At 44.0% G+C, this 18,643-nt stretch overlaps 1 protein-coding gene across 1 annotated transcript in view; it reads left to right on the top strand.

The window, feature by feature from the left end:
• The first annotated feature begins 1,631 nt into the window (after nt 1-1,631).
• The window catches only part of pfas (phosphoribosylformylglycinamidine synthase), a 72,782-nt gene continuing 55,770 nt past the window's right edge, over nt 1,632-18,643 (top strand). Inside the window, exons 1-5 of the mRNA XM_059643074.1 lie at nt 1,632-1,684; nt 3,740-3,875; nt 6,717-6,852; nt 8,852-8,957; nt 15,906-16,095. Of these exons, the coding sequence (XP_059499057.1) occupies nt 3,740-3,875; nt 6,717-6,852; nt 8,852-8,957; nt 15,906-16,095 (568 nt within the window). The 5' untranslated portion in view covers nt 1,632-1,684. The remainder of the gene's footprint in view (nt 1,685-3,739; nt 3,876-6,716; nt 6,853-8,851; nt 8,958-15,905; nt 16,096-18,643) is intronic.

Below are 18,643 nucleotides of genomic sequence, written 5' to 3' on the forward strand. Positions count from 1 at the left end.
AGAAGGTGCGAAGAGAGACAGGTCAGAAGTAACATTTGAGAGGTTCATTCAAAAGTTCAATTGGGAGTGATGGCAGTGGGAAAGGATCACCTTGCTAACTGGGGATGCGAGGGGGTTGTTGTAGAGGCTAGGGGGGTTCTGGGCAATGAGGGCTGGTGAATCCTGTCGGTATTGGGCATGTAAGGAGGACTGATGAGCAGTGAGGAAGCAGATCCTTTCAGTTGTGTGAGAGTAATGGAGCGGTGTTGTGGAGATGAAAGGGGAAAATGGAGGAGTGGATCCTCTTGGTAAGGGGGTAATTGGGGTATCAGGAGTGACGGTGGTAATGGAAGGTTTCCTGTCTAGTGAGGAGGTGGATCCTCTCGGTTGTGGGAGGGTAATGGAAGGTGTTATGGTGGTGAAGGGATTGGAGGGATTGGGGATTATGTGGGTGTGATGGGAGTGGAAATTCTCAGTAATGGGGACAATGGTGTGACTGGAGTAATGGGAGAGTTCCTGCATAGTGAGGGGGCGGATCCTCTTGGTTATGGGGGTATTTGGGGGGGTAATGGCGGTGTTTGAGGTCTTCTTGGTAACATGTATGGTATTTGTGGGTTGATGGAAGAATTCCTGTGTAGTGAGGCGGCATACCCTCACAGTAATGGTGGTAATTAGGGAGTAATTGCATTAACAGAAGGGTTCCTGTGCAGTGATGGGGTGGTGTATCCTCTCGGTAATGGGGTAATTGGCATGTGATGGGGGGAATGGAAAGGTTCCTGTGCAGTGAGCCAGACGGATCCACGCTGTAATGGGGTAATTGGGTATAATAAGTTAATTAGGGTGTAATGGGGGTAATTGCGGTAATGGAAGAGTTCCAGTGCAGTGAGGGGTGCAGCAGATCCTCTTTGGATTGGGGGCAATTACAGTGTAACTGCAGTAATATAAGTGTTCCTGTGCAGTGACGATGTGGTGAATCTCTCAGTAATGGGGTAATTTGTGTGTGATGGTGGGTAAGGGAATGGTTCTTGTGCAGTGAGGGGATGGATCCTCTTGATAATGGGGTAATTAGGGTGTAATGGGGGTAATTGTCGTAATGGAAGAGTTCCTGTGCAGCGACGGGGTGGTGTATCTCTCGGTAATGGGGTATTTGGCATGTAATGGTGAGTAAGGGAATGGTTCTTGTGCAGTGAGGGGGTGGATCCTCTCGGTATGGGATATAATGAGGTAATTAGGGTGTAATGAGGTAATTGCAGTAATGGAAGGGTTCCTATGCAGTGAGGGGGTAATTAGTGTGTAACTGCAGTAATGTAAGGCGTCCTGTGGTGAGGGGCCGGATCGTCTTGGTAATGGGGTAATTGGGTATAATGGGGTAATTAGGGTGTAATGAGGTAATTGCAGTAATGGAAGGGTTCCTGTGCAGTGAGCGGGTGGGCGGAACCTCTCGGTAATTAGGGTGTAACAGCGGTAACGTAAGCGTTCCTGTGCAGCGAGGGGGTGGTGTATCCTCTCGGTAATGAGGCTAATTCGGGTGCGATGGGGGTAACGGAAACGTTCCAGTGCAGCGAGGGGGTGGTCAGCGGCGGGAACGGGATGTGGGCGGGGCCTTCAGCCTGGGCCAATCCGGGGACGGCGAGTACGAGAGGCTTCCGGCCTAGGCCGGAAGTTCTTAGTTAGTCGCGTGGATTCGAATGAGAGAGGGATAGAGGTAAGAGCACTGCAGTAGAGAAGTACATTGTACTCTAATTGGGGGGGGGGGGGGGGGTCTGTTGAATGGTACAGCAGGCTCGAGAGACTGAATGGTCTGTTTCTGCTGATTTGCAGGTTTGTATAACTTCCGTAGCACCGTGGTGTCCTGTGCCTTCATACCTATACTGCCCTATGCCGTTTGCAGTTCAGCTGAAGCTCAGCAGAGTTGAGTGCAGCCGTGGACTGGGCCAGCACTGAAGGTCAGCAAATAAAGAGCGTGCAGTGTGAGGAAGGCAGGTAAAAGTTCAGGGCCACAGCTGAGTCGCATTGTAATGCTGGGGCAGAGCTGCTCTTGCTGTTGTGTATACATTGGCCGCTGCAAACACGAGGTTATGGGGGGTGGCAAACGGACTGATGCTCGAGTGAAAATCGAAAGAACTGCGGGTGTTACAAATCAGGGAACAATACCAGAAGTTGCTGGGAAAGCTCAGCAGGTCTGGCAGCATCTGTGAGGGAGAAACTCAGTTAATGTTTTTTGGGTCTGGTGACCCTCAGGAAGGGTCAGAGGAAGGATAACTGGATCTCAAAAAAAATTAACTCTTGATTCTCCTTCACAAATGCTGCCAGACCTGCTGAGCTTTTCCAGCGACTTGTGGTTTAGTTCCTGGTGTGCAAGTAATTTTGAGTATGATAGAGTAATCTGGTGGTTGACAGTAGGGAGGTATACCTGCTTGGCCTTGTGGACAGATCAGTGGCAACTGCAATTTAACACTAAGTATCTTTTGAAAAGATAAGTACTGAATGAATGGCAGGACATTAGGAAGTTCAGAGGAGCAAAGAGATCTTGGGGTTCTTGTCCACAGATCTCTGAAGGCAGCAGAACAGGTTAATATGATAGTTAGGAAGGCATGTAGGAAACTTGTCTCTCAGTTGTACATAAACTATAAGAGGAGAGGTTATATTGGAGCTGCATGTTTTGGCTGTAGTCTGGTGATTGTGACACAAGGATGTGATTGCACTGGCTGTGCAGAGTGGAGATTCACAGTCTGCAGGGCTAGAGCCTTTTAGCTGCAAAGAGAGTCTGGATAAGCTTGGATTATTTTATTTGGTAAAACAAAGCTGAAGGGGATCTGTTTGAGATGAAAATTGAGGGTATGGACAGGGTGGGTAGGTAGCAGCTGTTCCCTGAATTGAAGGATCAATAACAACAAGTGTTTAAATCTTTCACTTTGAAATTGCAGAGGGAATCTGAGGAAAATGTTTTCACCAGTTGACTGGTTGGTTGGAACCTAGAATGCTGCTGCATGTGAAGTGATTGAAACAGGAAAACTCTCCCAAACTTTTTTAAGAAAAAAAGTACTTAGGTGAACACTTGAAATATTATAACATCCAAGGCTATGGGCAGTGTTGAAACATGGGAATTATGCAGAGTAGTCTTTATTTCGATCGGCTAAAGGGCTTCTTCTAAACTGTATCATTCTACATTTGACGTATTGCTCAAGGAATGTGATGAATGTTGAAGAGTTCTTACAATTCAATTTTCAGATGCTGTTTGCTCTGAGCTGTAATTAATTCCTCCTGACACTGGGCTACTTCAGTCTCGTGCTGTCAATTGCTAGAACACTGCTAAATACAACTTCTGTTCACTTTAGGAGTTGCATTCGCAGGACCTAGTGTCTCTAGACAGATTCTGCCTCAAACTCTGTCTCTCATCTGATTCTTGGTGAAGCCTTTACCTATTCTCGTGCTTCACTTCAGGGCTATAAGTACCTGCCTTTCCTTCCCCCATCCCTCTTTCTCCCCTGCCCTGACACTTCGTGTGCACCTCTGCCCCCTCCCTCCCATCCTGTCCAGTGCCCCTTCCCCCACCCCGCCTTGTCATCCTGTTCCTTCCATTCCCCTCCGTCAGCTGTGGGCTGACACGTCTCTGTCTCTTTCTCTCTTTCCCTGCCCATCCCGCTCTCCACCCCACTTCCCCATTGTGTCCTTTCTGTGGGAGTTGTATTATTCTGTAACCTGCTATATTGGCTCATTCACAGTGCCTTCGTTGATTCTTGTTGCTCTGTTTCTTCAGATGGCTGTGCTTCATTTCTATGAGTGTCCAACTGAGCTGCCACCTGTCGACCTGGAGATCCTTCAATCTGGAAACCCTCACGTGGGAAGGATTGAGTACATCAACTGGGAACTGTGCTTCAATGTAAACTGGACAGGTCAGAGTCATAATGTACTTATGCTGGGCAAGGATGGGTGTAAAGGTTAGTCTGGGCCAGTGGTTGCACCTGGATAACTATTCAGAAGTAGTAGAATGCATGAAATGAAATTGTCGCTCATCCGTGAGCTATCTCCTGTAGATGTTGATTTGATCTGCATGTCTAGTATGTTTTTGTTTTTTAAAAAAAAATCAGTAATTTGAAATGAATTATTCTAATCTGTGAGCTTATCTGGGCAGCGTAGTTTACTGAAAGACTTAGAATGGTTTGGAAATTCCGTGAGGTTTCCCTGCGCAGGTTAGTATCTTGCTGACTACAGTTTCTCAAATTGTAGATTTGGTGGTTGAGTGGTTCCCACTGTTGCTGGCTCACAGTGCCAGAGGTCAGAGGTCCAAGTTCAATTCCCCCCCTCTAACGGCAATGTCTGTGTTAAGTTTACACACTTTCCTTGTGTCTGTGTGGGTTTCCTCCAGGTTCTCTAGTTTTCTTCCACAGTCTAAAGACGTGCAGGCTGGGTGGCCATGCAAAACTGCCCCTAGTGTTGAGGGATGTGTACCACCTAAGATCGTGAGAATGATACCAGAACTTCCGGATATAAATTATAGATTATCCAAATTAGGCCTGTTTTCTTTCAAATTTGCATTGAGAAAATCTGATACCTTCAAAATATGAACAGGAACACAGGATAGTTCATAACTTTTTTCCACTTGTTTGGGGTTCTAGAACTTGGAACATAGTCTAAAGATTAGACCCAGACTTTTCAGGAGAAATATTATGAATCACTTGTACACACAAAGATGCTAGATGCTAGGAAATCTCTTCCACAAATGACCCTTAATGTTAGACTGGTTGTTAATTTTAAATACTAAAGTTGCTGTCAGTCATACAGCACAGAAACTGACCCTTAGGTGGTACTCCATCCAAGGCCAATACATTCATAGAATCCATAGAAGCCCTACGGTGTGGAAACAGGCCCTTCAGCCCAACAAGTCCACAGTGACACAGACCCTCACCACCCCACCCAGACCCATTTCCCTAAACCCACCTAATCTACACATCCCTCAACACTAGGGGCAGTTTTGCATGGCCACCCATGCAACGACTCCATGCTGAACATAATCCCAAACTAACCTAGTCCCACCTTGCCTATATTCCTAAAACCTTTCATGTGCTTATCTAAACGTCTTTTACATGTTGTAACTGTGTCCACACTCACCACTTCCTCAAGGAGGTTATTCCACAAATGGGCCACCCTCTGGCTCAAAAAAATTGCCCCTCCTGTCTTTTTTTTTTACATCTTTCTCCTCACACTTTAAATATGTGCCGCACAGTGTATCTCCCATTTCCCGGGAGTCGACACAAAGATGATGTCAATGATCTCCAAAGGGCCATACCCTCCCTCTGGTTATCATCTTAGTCTTTATATACTTGTAGAATCTCCTTTTATATTGGCAGCTAAGGTTAGTTCAATTTCATAACCCCTCTCTGCTTTTCTGATTTCATTCATAATGTCCCAATACTCTTTCTATGTTGATTTGAGATTCATCTGAATCTAGATTGTTTAACAAAATTTATCTAAAGTATCCAGGAAAATGGAGTTAGGCCACAGATCAACCATTATCTCATTGAATGTCAGAACAAGTTTGAGTGACTGAATGAATGACCACCTCCTGTTCCTTTGTTTCTTTTGCTCCCTTAATCTTCTGGCCTGTATAGACAAAACAGAACCCCCTGTGCTGTTCTATAACACGATAGCTGCGTTCTAGAACAACATTGTGTTGTAGAAAATCATGCTATATAAACAATGGGACAAGCGGGGTTAGGGACACAAAGAACAAGTTATTTTTCAAAATTCTTCTTCACTTGTGACTTCATTCCTGTAGCTTCAGTTACAATGACAGTTTACCAGACAGGTTATGTGCAAAGAAGCAATAGACTTAAGAACCTGACCTTCCGTTTGCAATGAAGTGACAGCTGGGCTTTAAGTAGAGTTCTGCTACTGGAAATCCCAACAATGGTCAGTACTGTATGATAGTACTAGTATGATCCAAAAGACGTGAGCAGTGCAAAATTGTGTGAGAGTGCTCACAGCCAGCATCCCTCCGTGAAACTTGCCTGAAATTGACACATCGGCAATTCTTAGTAAAATTCCAAACTCCATTTTAAATGCTCATCTGACCTAGCATTCCTTCGGCACAAACTTCTGGATAGGTTTTCTGATCAGTTAAGCAGAGGAATCTGACCTTTCTTTCCTATGCAGTCAATTGGCATTGAAGTTAATTGTCGGATTAAAACGTGCTGTAAACCTGAGTGACGTTATATTCAAAATAATCCTGGAAAAGAGCAATCTGTACTTGATGCAATTGCTAAAATAAGTTTGCATTTTACAAATACCGTTCCCCTATTCATTGCATTATAGCCAACTCGTGTTGCTAGAGCGCACGTTGTAGGAGAACCCCTTTACAGCCCAGAAACAGGACCTTCAGCCCCTCTTGACGTGCCAAAAATAATGCCAAATGAAACTAATCCCTTGTGCCTGCCCTTGGTTCATATCCCTCCGTTCCTTTTATATTCATATGCTTATCTAAAAGTACCCTAAATGCCCGTATCATACCTGCCTCAACCACCACCCTTGGCAGTGCGTTCCAGACTCCCACCACTTTTTTTTTTAAAAATAAACTTACCCCTCGCATCTTCTTTGGAATTTTCCCTCTCACTGTAAATATAGGGTTCGATCTTTCCCATCCACTTTGGATTTTCTTTCCCAGTGAGACTGATCCCTGGAGATTTTCACCCAGCTCAACCCTGAGGTCTGTTAATGTCTGCTGTCCTTTCTTACAGGTGCTGCACTCCCCAGTCCACAGGACGGACAGAAGCTTGCCTGGATTCTGCAATCCCCTTTCAGCTCTAAGACCATTTCTACAGAGCCCTTCCTGAGAGAGTGTGATGGGGACCTGCTTGTGGAGATTGGGCCAAGGTGAGTCTGGAAGCAGAGGTCAGTTGTTGGGTGTGCTTGGAATTTGTGAAGGAGGAGGCACGCTGGTCCAGCTGGGCAACTCTGAACAGCAGAGGCCCCCTATCCTTCAACTGGGGGCTGATTTCCCTGAAGCTCAGGATGATGGCTGACTTGGGAGTGTGATGAGGCATGAGAAAACCTTGGCAGATAGGATCAAGGAAAACTCCAAGGCTTTTTACGTGGATGTGAGGAATAAGAGAATTTTCAGAAAAAGAATCAGCCCAATTAAGGATTGGAAAAGGAATTTGTTCACGGCGCCTAAAGAGTTGGGAGAGGTCCCTAATGAATACTTTTCTTTGGTATTCGTAACTGAGAGGGACCTAGTTTTAGGAGAGGACAGTGTGAAACAGGCTGGTAGGCTAGAGGAGGCCGATGTTAGTAAGGAAGATATGCTGGGAATTTTGAGGAATTTGAAGATAGATAAGTACCCTGGGCCTGATGGGATTTATCCAAGGATTCTATGGGAAGCAAGGGAAGAGGTCGCAGAGCCTTTGGCGATGATCTTTTTGTCCTCACTGTCCACGGGTATAGTGCCAGAAGATTGGAGAGTGGCAGACATCATTCCCATGTTCAAAAAGGGGAACAGGGATCATTTCGGAAATTACAGGCCAGTTAGTCTTCACTGGTGGGCAAATTATTGGAAAGGGCTCTGAGAGATAGGATTTATATTCACTTGGAAAGGTGCGGTTTGATTCGTGATAGTCAGCATGGATTTTTGAAGGGTAGATCATGCCTCAAACCTTATTCAATTCTTTTGAAGAGGTGACCAAACATGTGGATGAAGGTAGAGGAGTGGATGTGGTATACATGGATTCAAGTAAGGCATTTGATAATATTCCCCATGGTAGGCTTTTGCAGAAAGTAAGGAACCATGGACAGAGGAAAATTTGGCAGATAGTCTTCTAATGGTCAGCCATTTCTGAATCTAAAAGGTTGTAGTGGACAGAAGATATTCAGCTTAGTACGAGTGGTGTACCACAATGATTTGTTTAGATCCTCTTCTATTTGTGATTTTTCTAATGATTTGGAGGAGAAGTGGAAGGGTGGATTTGTAAGTTCGCGGATGATATGAAGATGGGTCGAGTTGTGGATAGTGCAGAAGGCTATTCTAAGTTACATTGATGGGATGGGCTGAGAAGTGACAGATGGAGTTTAATCCTAAAAATTGTGAGGTGATTCACTTTGGAAGGACAAACTTGAAAGCAGAATGCAGGGTTAACGGAAAGATTCTTGGCAGTTTGAAAGATCAGAGAGATCTTGGGGTTCATGTCCACAGTTCCCTGATAGCTGCCACCCAGGTGGATAGAATTGTTAAAAAGTTGTATGGTGTGTTAGCTTTTATTAATGGAAGGATTTGAGTTTGTGTCCAGTTGTGGTTACCTCATTACCGAAAAGATGTGGAAGCATTGGAATGGTGCAGAGGAGATTTACCAGGGTGTTTCCTGGAATGGAGGGAAGGCCTTACAAGGAAAGGTTGAGAGCGCTAGGGCTTTTCTCTGTAGACAACTTGGGATGAGAGGTGACTTGATAGAGGTGTACAAAATGATCAGAGGTGTATAGATAGTGGACAGCCAGAGACATTTTCCAAGGGTGGAGGTAGCCATAAAGAGGCAGCATAGTTTTAAAGTGAGTGGAAGTGAATTTCGGGAACGCGTCAGAAGTAGGTTCTTTACTTGGTGATAGGGGCATGGAGCGCATTGCTGAAGAAGGTAGTAGAGTCGGCCTCGTTAGAAGCATTTAAGCAGCTATTAGACAGGCATATGGATGATAGTATTAGGTAGAGCTGGAGGTTAGACAGACCTTTAGATTTAGGGTAAACATTCGGCACAACGTTGTGGGCCGCAGGGCCTGTGCTGTTCTATGTAGGGAATCAGCGGTTTCTGTGGTCTCTCAAGGCCCCTGGCAGTTTTGTATCTCGGCCTTTGCACGTGAGACAGTTTGTAAATTTCCCATATTTCAGACTGAACTTCTCGACAGCCTGGTCGACCAATGCAGTGTCAATCTGCAAGTCCATTGGTTTGACAGCGGTGGACCGCATCGAGTGCTCCTGCCGGTATCTCCTGAAGGTGAGAGAATTGAGACCTGAGGGATGTGGTGATGGTGAAGCGGCAATGACAGTATGCAGTAACCAGAAGGTCGAAGCTAATTGAAACATGAGTTCAAATGCTCATCAGTTCATAAGATAGAAGGGCAGAGTTAGGCCGTTCGGCCCATTGGAGTCTGCTCCGCCATTCTATCATGGCTGATATGCTCCTTGTTCCCATTTTCCTGCCTTCTCCCCATAACCCTTCAACTACTGACCAATTAAAACTCTGTCTACCTTCTCCTTAAATTTACTCACTGTCCACCATTCACTGCACTTTAGGGTGGCAAATTTTGCAGAATTTGAGAGAAGTAGTTTCTCAACTGTTTTTTAAATTTGCTGCCTGTTATTCTAAGACTATGATCCTTGTCCTAGAATGCCCCACAAGAGGAAGCATGGGCTCATGTCTATTTCATCTGTACCTTTTTATCATATTCAATACCTCAATTTGATCTCCCCTCATTCTTCTAAATTCCAGGAATATAGGCCTAAATTGTTCAATCTCTCTTCATACAACAAGCCCCTCATATCTGGGATCAATCTTGTGAACCTTCTCTGAACTGCCTCCAATGCCACTACCCCCTTTAAATCAGGGGACCAAAACTATCTAATACTCTAGATGCAGTCTCATCAATGCCCTGTATAGTTGCAACAATACTTCCTTACCCTTTTTATTCTAGTCCTTTAGCTCCATTCGCTTTCTTGCTTATCTGCTGTACCTACATGTTTTCTGTGACTCATGAACAAAGACACTTCGGGGTGCAGCAGTGCAGAGGAATCTAAGTGTCTCCTCATTTAGGAAAATGGGAAGGTGACCTATTATTTAAACAAACTACAAGGTCTCACACTTATCCATGTTAAACTCAACTGCCATATTTTGGCCCAGTCTCCTAATCTATCTACATCCATTTGTAAGATTCTTATTTCATTACTTGTCAGTTTATGCATTTCAGCTTTTCACGTGAGTCAAATGGATTCTTTCCTCCACTACTACCCTGAATATTTCAGCTATGTCCTCCACTGAGTATTGTATTGGGCTCTGGATGATTTGTGGTTACGATTGTTCATTGAAAATGGTCGTTCTTTCTAAGCTGAGTCAATGTTCCTTTTTAAGTGTCAGTGGTCAAGGATCATCAACAAGAGGGCCTTAACAAGCTGTAGTTGTCTTAAATAACAAGATATAGTTTACTGTATATTAGCAATAGATATGCTACCACAGAGGCTGGTGAAATTTCAATTTGAATAAATCTGGAATTGAAAACTAGTCTCAGTAATAGTGACTGTGAAGCTATCATCAATTGTATTATGCTTCACTAGGAATTCAGGTGCCGTTTTTCCTGGAATCATCACAAAAATTAGTTTAAAAAGTGCACAGATTTCTCTAAATTACCATCTTTCAGACCCAGGTTGACAGGAAGCAGATTTTGTACGTAACAAGAATAATGACTTATTACAGCTAATTAGCCTGTAGCGAAACAAAGGTAAACAATTACAAGCTGTCAGCACATAACCCAACTAGTTAAAATTGTAACCACCTCGTAAACTCCTTGTTGCACACACCAACAATGAAAACGAAACGTGCTGCAGGTTAAGGAAAACTTAAAAAGTAGTTCAGTGGTCCCTGTTGACAGGATCTGCTGACATGGTACTTCATAGAATCCCTACTGTGGGTAAGCAGGCCATTTGGCCCATGGTGTCCATGCTGACCCTCCAAAGAGCATCACACCCAGACCCATGCCCCTATTCTATCCCTGTAACTCTGCATTTTCCATGGCCAATCCACCTAGCCTGCAGATCTTGGACAATATGGGCAATTTAGCAAGGCCAATCTACCTGTCTTCAATATCTTTGGACTGTGGGAGGAGACCGGAACATCCAGAAGAAACTCCGCAGACGTGGGGAGAATGTGCAAGCTTTTGTGCTGCTCAGATGCTGTTTCTCAGTCTTCCTTACTGGATGCTTTCTCTGGTTTGCAGAAGGTGTACAGTGGCAGTTTCAGAGTTATGAGAAATCTATGATTTCTTTGAGTTACAGTTTACAGCAACTGTTAAAGGAAAATAAACCGGTTTGCCTCTGCATTTTCCTGCAGGGAACAGAAAAAGCTCCTGAGCCTCGAGAGATATGATGGCTTTTTGTGATGACATTCAGAGCCCTAAGCTGTTCAGCCACCTGGGAGCCAATCACATAGTTAATTGCAGGCAGAAGACCTTTTCCATCCATAACAGACCATTCAGCTATTTGTTGCTGCTAAATTTGTTTGTAATCCCTATACCCCCACTCCAGTTCATTTGCTGTTGGAACCAGCATCAGTGTAAATAGTGTTTGAAGTGAGTATCAGATTACTTGTTTTTCGAGATGTCCAGTTATCGTCAGCAATTTTTTGTTTTGAAAAGCTGGTCTCTTCCCATTTCAGTCCGCAAAAATGTAGAAAAATAAGAAGACACAGTTTTGATATGCCACTGATAAGGTGCATGTTCTTTCAGGAAATTATTCTGCCCTCTTTACCTACATGTGACTTCAGGCCCACAGCAATGTGGGCAACTCTTTCCTTCACCCTGAAATGGCCTAGCAAGCCACTCACTTCAAGGGCAATTAGGAAAGGACAACAAACCTTGCCAGTGACATCCACATCCCTGGAGAGACCAAAAAAACACCAAACAGTAGTCCTGCTGGTCGGTCAGGCTAGTGTCTCCTAAACACACAGGATAACCAGATTCATACTCCTCCTTCTTACTGTTCTGTTCACTTCAATCTCTGGGATGATAGATTTGTCAGATGAGGAGAGATTGGGTCAAGTAGACCTGTATTAACGAGTTTAGGATAATGAGAGGGGATCTTGTTTAAAAAGTATAATTTCTGACAGGATAGACTATACTGAGATGGTTTTCCTGGGTGTGGTGTGTCCAGAACAAGGGGCAAGGTTTCAGGATACAGGGCAAATCATTTTAGACTGAGTGGAGGAGAAATTTCTTCACTAGGAGTGTAGTGAACCTGTGAGATTCTCGACAACAGAAGACAGTGGAGGTGAAATCATAGTTGTAGAAATCTATAAGCATAGGACTTAGAACAGGACTGCATGGGGACAGGCCCTTCAGCCCACCATTTCATGCTGACAATAATGCCATTCTAAACTAATCCTATCTACCTGTACATGGTCTGTTTCCCTCTATTCCCTTCCCTTTCATGTCCCTGTTTAAATGCCTCTTAAATGTTGCTATTATATCTGTTTCTATTATCTCCCCTGACGATGCGTTCCAGGCACCTGACACCTCACATGTCTTTAAACTTTACAACATAAAACTGAAAGAATTGCGGATGCTGTAAATCGGGAACAGAAACAGAACTTGCTGGAAAATCTCAGCAGGTCTGGAGCATCAGTGGGGGTGGAAAATCAGAGGGTCTGGTGACCCTTCCTCAGAACATTGAACCTTATCTCTCCCCTTAAATCTATGTTGCTGAGTACTTGACACTTCTACTTTGGGTAAAAGTCTCTGTCTACCTTATCCATGCCTCTCAATTTTGTTGGGTTGTCCCTCAGCCTCCGATGCTCTAGTGAAAATAGTCCAACTTTGTCTGACCTCTCATGCCTAATTTGCTCCAATCCAGGCAACATTCTTGTAAACCTATTGTACTCTTTCCAAAACCTTCACATCCTTCCTATAGTGTGGCAACCAGAACTACAAGTGTGCTTGACTCGAGTGTTATACAACTGCCACTGACTTGCCAATTATTACACTCGGTGCCCTAACCACAGACAAGTGTGCAGTACACCACCTTTACCACCTTATCCACTTGTTCCTGTGCAAATGTTCCTGAGGTTCCTACCACTTACTGTATTTTCCTGTTGCATTTAACCTTTCCAAATGCGTCACCTCACATTTGATAAGATTAAACTACATTTGCCACTTCTCCACCCAACTTTCCAACTAACCTCTATCCTGTGACAATCTTCCTTACTGTCCACAATTCCACTAATTGTTATTCGCACATGTACTTCTTAGTTAACCTGCATTTTAATCCAAATTATGCATACATATTACAAACAGCAGAGGGCCTAGCACTGAATCTTGTGGAAAACTACTAGTAACAAACAAGTGCTAGTGATCACAGCGGGTCACAGATCTCTAGTCAGAAAAACACACCTCCATGTGTCTAGGCCCGAAACGTCAGCTTTTGAGCTCCTCAGATGCTGCTTGCCCTGCTGTGTTCATCCAGCTGCACACTTTGTTATCTCCGCAAGTATCTTTTGTGTTCTATGACCAAACCAGTTTTATGTTCAAGTTGTCAACTCATCTTGGATCCTGTGTGATTATTTTTTTTTTTACCCGCTGCAGCCCTTCAGCCCATCATGTCTCTGCTGGTTTAAAAATAACCACCTGATTATACCATTTTCCACTGGTTAGCCCATAGCCTTGCATACTTTGGTGCACATTTAAATATTTCTTAAATATTGCTGATGCATCTGTCTCTACCACCTTTGCAGGCAGTGAGCTCCAGATTCCTACTACCCTCTGGGTGAAAAAGGTTTTGCATTGCATCTCCTTTTTGTCCCTTGCCTAAAATCACTGCCCCCAGTTATTGATCACTCCATCAAAGTGAAAACTTCATTTATGCTCCTCATTTATATACATCTGCTCTAAGGAAAACAACCACAGTCTGTCCAACTGAAAAACTCCAGCCCAGGTAGCATCCTCGTAAGACATCTGCACACTCTCCAGTGTGTGCTCATCCCTCCAATAATGTGAACTTCAGACCTACGGACAATACTTGCAATGTAGACTGTTAGCAAGTTGAGATCACAGAATGCAGGGAGACCTAACTCTTAGGATACAGAACTGGCTGAAAGTTAGAGGACAGAGGGTGATGGTGGGATGTTGCTTTTCAGACTGGAGGCCTGCAAACAGCAATGTGTCACAAGGATCATGCTGGGTCCTGCGTTTCATTATGATATGGATACGGCTAGTAAATTTGCAGATGACTCTGAAATTGGAGGTGAAATGGACAGCTAAGAGGGTTACCTCAGTACAGCAGGATCTTGATCATGTGGGCCAATGGGCCAAGGAGTAGCTAATGGGGTTTAATTGAGATAAATGAGGTGTTGCATTTTGCAAATGCAAATCAGGGCAGGACTTGTACAACTTAATGGTAAGGTTCTACTGAACAAAGACATTGGGGTGCAGGTTCATAATTCCTCGAAAGTGGAGTCGCAGGTAGGTGAATAGCGAAGAAGACGTTTGGTATGCTTCCCATTATTGGTCGGTGCATTAAGTTTGGGATTCTCCTAATTTTATTCGGGGAATTATGATTTCCTGTAATTCACGTTGCTGGGGAGGGGAGTCAAAAAGGGAGGTGGCATGGTGGCTCGGTGGGTAGCACTGCTGCCTCCTGGCTCCAGGGACCTGGGTTTGATTCCACCCACGGGCGACTGTCTGCGTGGAGTTTGCACGTTCTCCCCATGTCTGCATAGGTTTCCTCCAGGGGTTCGGTTTCCTTCCACAGTCCAAAGATGTGCAGGCTAGGTGATTGACCGTGCTTAAATTGCCCGTAGAATTCAGGAGTATGTAGATTAGCTGGGTTATAGGGGATGGGTCTGGGTGGGATGCACTGAGGGTCAGTGTGGACTTGTTGGGCTGAAGGGCCTGTTTTCACATTGTAGGGATTCTATATTCTATATATAAAGAGTTGGGAGGTCATTTTGTGGCTGTACAAGCTATTTCTTTGGCCACTTTTGGAGTATTGTGTGTAATTCTGGTCTCCCTCCTCTATAGAAAGGATACTGTAAAACTTGTAAGGATTCAGAAAGATTTAAAAGATGTTGCCAGAGTTGGAGAGGTTGAGCTATGGGGAAAGGCTAAATAGGCTGGGGCAATTTTCCCTGGAGCTGAGGGGTGACTTTATAGAGCTTTATAAAATCATTAGGGGCATGGAAAGACTAAATAGACAAGGTCTTTTCCCTGGGGTTGAGCAAACGGGAGGCATAGGTTTAAGGTGCAAGAGGGATGTTTTAAAAGGGATTTAAGGCGCAACTTTTTTTACACAGGGTGCTATGGAATGAGCTGCCAGAGGAAGTGGTGGAGGCGAGTACAATTACAACATTTAAAGGACTCCTGAATAGGAATGAGTAGGAAGGAATTAGAGGTATATGGGCTAAATGTTGGCAGAAATGACCAGATTTATAAGGGATATCTGGTCAGCATGGATGAGTTGGTCTGAAGGGTTGGTTTCTGTGCTCTACATATCCATGACTCCAAATGTGCCTAACTAACGTTATATACGGTTCCAGCATCACTGCTCTACTCCTAAACTGTATGCCGCAATTAATAAAGGCCAAGTAGCACATATGTCATCTTAACCACTTTATCCACCCGTCCCAGAACCATTAAAGGCCTGGTTGACTAGCACACAAAGATCCTTTTTGAGGAAGGGTCACCACACCCGAAATGTTAACTGATTTTTTTTCTTCACAGATGCTGCCAGACTTGCTGAGCTTTTCTAGCAACTGTCCCCAGTTGTACCTGACTTACTGCATCCACAGCTCTTTTGTTTTTATTAAGATCTTTATGATCCTCATGCTTCCCAGGGGCCTACCATTCAACTTCTATTCCATTTCTCACTGTTCAGCCCATTCTGACCTGCCCATCTTTATCCTCTTCTGGCCAAATGACTGATTTAAAGTCAAGAAAGTCGATAGGCTTTTAGACACTAAAGGTCATGAGGAATATGGGTAACTGGGAATCTGGCTTTGGGATAGACGATAAACAATGATTTGTATTGAATGATGAAGTGGATTCAATGGTCTGCTTTATTTTCTTTGTTTCTAAGGTGAGCTTTCATTATTAGTACTTAACCATCTGTTACCATCTTCACACCCCCACCCCAATCCTCATCTTTTTCTCAATGTTAATTGCTAAAGCTGCTGCCACTGTTACAGGTCCGGGAGGCTGAGCAGGGAACCGCAGCCCAGTGTGAGCTGCTGGCTGCTTTCTATGATCGGATGACTGAGTGCATTTATGAACACCCCATTGAGAGTTTCTGCGTGTCAGTACGACCTGCACCTGTGTATGAAGTAGATGTGGTGAACGGAGGAAAGAGTGCACTGCAGAAGGCAAATCAGGAACTGGGTGAGCACTGAGTGAATTTGGGTCATTGGGGAGGGGGAGAAAATGCCTCCTTGGAGGAGGGCTAACGGAACACTAGGTCAGAGATAGGGCATATGGGATCAATAAGGGATGGGTATGCAATGGACTCTCGGGTTTCTGGGAGGAAGGGCTTGGGTGGGGTCCCTGGGTTCACTGAAGCCAAGTTATGGGGAGAACTGGATGACGGCGTGGGCACAGTTGGGGACAGTGGTGTTGTCATATTACCACAAGGCTAGAAATGCACAGCCACAACAGAAATTGTAGGAAAAACTTAGCAGGTTTGGCAGCAGCTGCAGAGAGAAGTCAGTTAACATTTCAGGTCAAGTGATCCTTTCACAGGTTGGGGCCTGTGGATTTCTCTCTTCAAACACTTTGGGGACAGGATTAAAATGTCGGACATTTCATATGAAAGGAAGAAAAACATAAAAATGTAGCAAGTTATCTTAGAGGGAAATAAAGTGAGTGTTAATCCCCTCAGGTGTTAATGGTGAGTAATAATAAAAATGAAGAAATGAAAAAAAATGAAGTGAACACGTTATCCTCCTTTTGGAACTGAAATCTGATTCTCTTCTGCATATGCTGCCAGACCTGAATTTCTCCAGCCTTTTCTGCTTTTATTTCACATTTCCAGCATTTGGAATACTTTCCTTTTTATATGTTTTGAATGTTTTGCGTTTGTCTTTTCAGTAGAGAATACACAAAGCACCACAGTAATAGCTTTCAGTCAGAGGTGGAAAGCAGAGAGCAACTTCATGAAATTGCAGTCAAGGGGAAAGTGTATTTATGGAGCTGTGGCCTAAAGTTCTGATGGACTTCATCCAAGAGTCTTTACAACTTGATTAGTTTGTCTCTTTTTTTGGGTTGTGCTGGTGCTAATGTTTCAAAATCCCTTCTATTCAGGAAAGGTTATATCAGACTAGAAACTAGCAGATGTAACGCATGTATTTATGAAGGGGTAGGGAGGCAGAAAATAGCTATTTAGCTTGACATCTGTCTTGGGGTGTGTCCGGGTATCAATGTGGACTTCACAAGCTTCAAAATCTCTCCTTCCCCCCCCACTGCATCCCAAAACCAGCCCAGCCTGTCTCCGCTTCCCTAACCTGTTCTTCCTCTCACCCATCTCCTCCTCCCACCTCAAGCCACACCTCCACTTCCTACCCACCACCTCGTCCCGCCTCCTTGACCTGTCCGTCTTCCCTGGACTGACCTATCCCCTCCCTACCTCCTCACCTATACTCTCCTCTCTACCTATCATCTTTTCTCTCCATCTTTAGTCCGCCTCCCCCTCTCTCCCTATTTAACCCAGTTCCCTCTCTCCATCCCCCTCTCTGAAGGGTCTAGGCCCGAAACGTCAGCTTTTGTGCTCCTGAGACGCTGCTTAGCCTGCTGTGTTCACCCAGCTCCACACTTTATCTGTCTTGGGGAATGTATTTGAATCGCTTAATAAAGGTGTTTATAGCTGTGCACTGAGACCTCATTGACAATTGCCAAAAATCAGCAAGATTTTGTGAAAAGGTATCGTACGATGTAACTTTCTAAGCTTCATTTGAAGGAGTAGCATGGTCTGGATAAATATGGGAGACTGCAAAGGTACTGGATTGAAGACATTTGATAAGTGCTGTTTCCAAAGTTCTTGCAGAAAATAAAAGCAATCCAGAATGCTCTGGGAACACAAGTTCAAATATCAGTGTGGCATAAGTAGATCTTCGTTTTATTCTTCCTGCCAAGTGAACAACTTCACATTTTCCAATGTTATGCACCCATAGCCAGATGATTATTTTTTTAATCCACTCACTCAACCCACCTTTCTTTTTAAATTCATTTACCATTCACCACCTGCCACTGGTTAGTGTCAAGGACAGGTTCTGTCACTGACTTGCAGATATGGGACTTTGACTGTTTCTTTTTCTTCACAGACCTGAATTTTTCCAGCTGCTACAGTATTCTGCGTTTCACTTAAATTGTTTACTTTTTATTTTTATCCTTCAGCAAAGCTACTTGCGATCTCCCTTTGATGGATTTAAAGAGTCTTGGAGCACGCAACAGGCCTTTCAGCCCTTCAAATCTGTGTTGACTTAATTTCATTTATCAGCACTTGTCAACAGCATTCAGAACTGATTTATTTCAAGTGCAAGATTCCTCCGATCCTCTGCATGAAAGTAACTTTCCTCATCCATTCTAAACCTTCTCAGGCTGTGATTCAAAATGCCCTGCCACTGGTACCCCCATCCATTGTCCAGATTCATGCTAAAAGATAAATCCACTGCTTTGGAGTTAAAATAGCTCTAGATGCATTTTCGGAACTCTGCTCCCTCTAAACGTTTTCGATTGAATTGACCGCGTTATTATTTTTATGGTAATTAAAATCACCTACTTCTGCCAGCTTATTCCTGTACTTCTCAGATTGCTTATGTATTTGTTGTTCTGTCTCCTTCAGGCTCTTTGGGGGTGAATTATAAATTTACGTAATTCTGACCCAAGTGTGGCCCAGGTTCTCTATTTGACCTCATTTAATGATCCTTTGACAACC

The sequence above is a fragment of the Stegostoma tigrinum genome, chromosome 47 (genome assembly GCF_030684315.1).
Source record: "Stegostoma tigrinum isolate sSteTig4 chromosome 47, sSteTig4.hap1, whole genome shotgun sequence".
Lineage (NCBI taxonomy): Eukaryota > Metazoa > Chordata > Chondrichthyes > Orectolobiformes > Stegostomatidae > Stegostoma > Stegostoma tigrinum.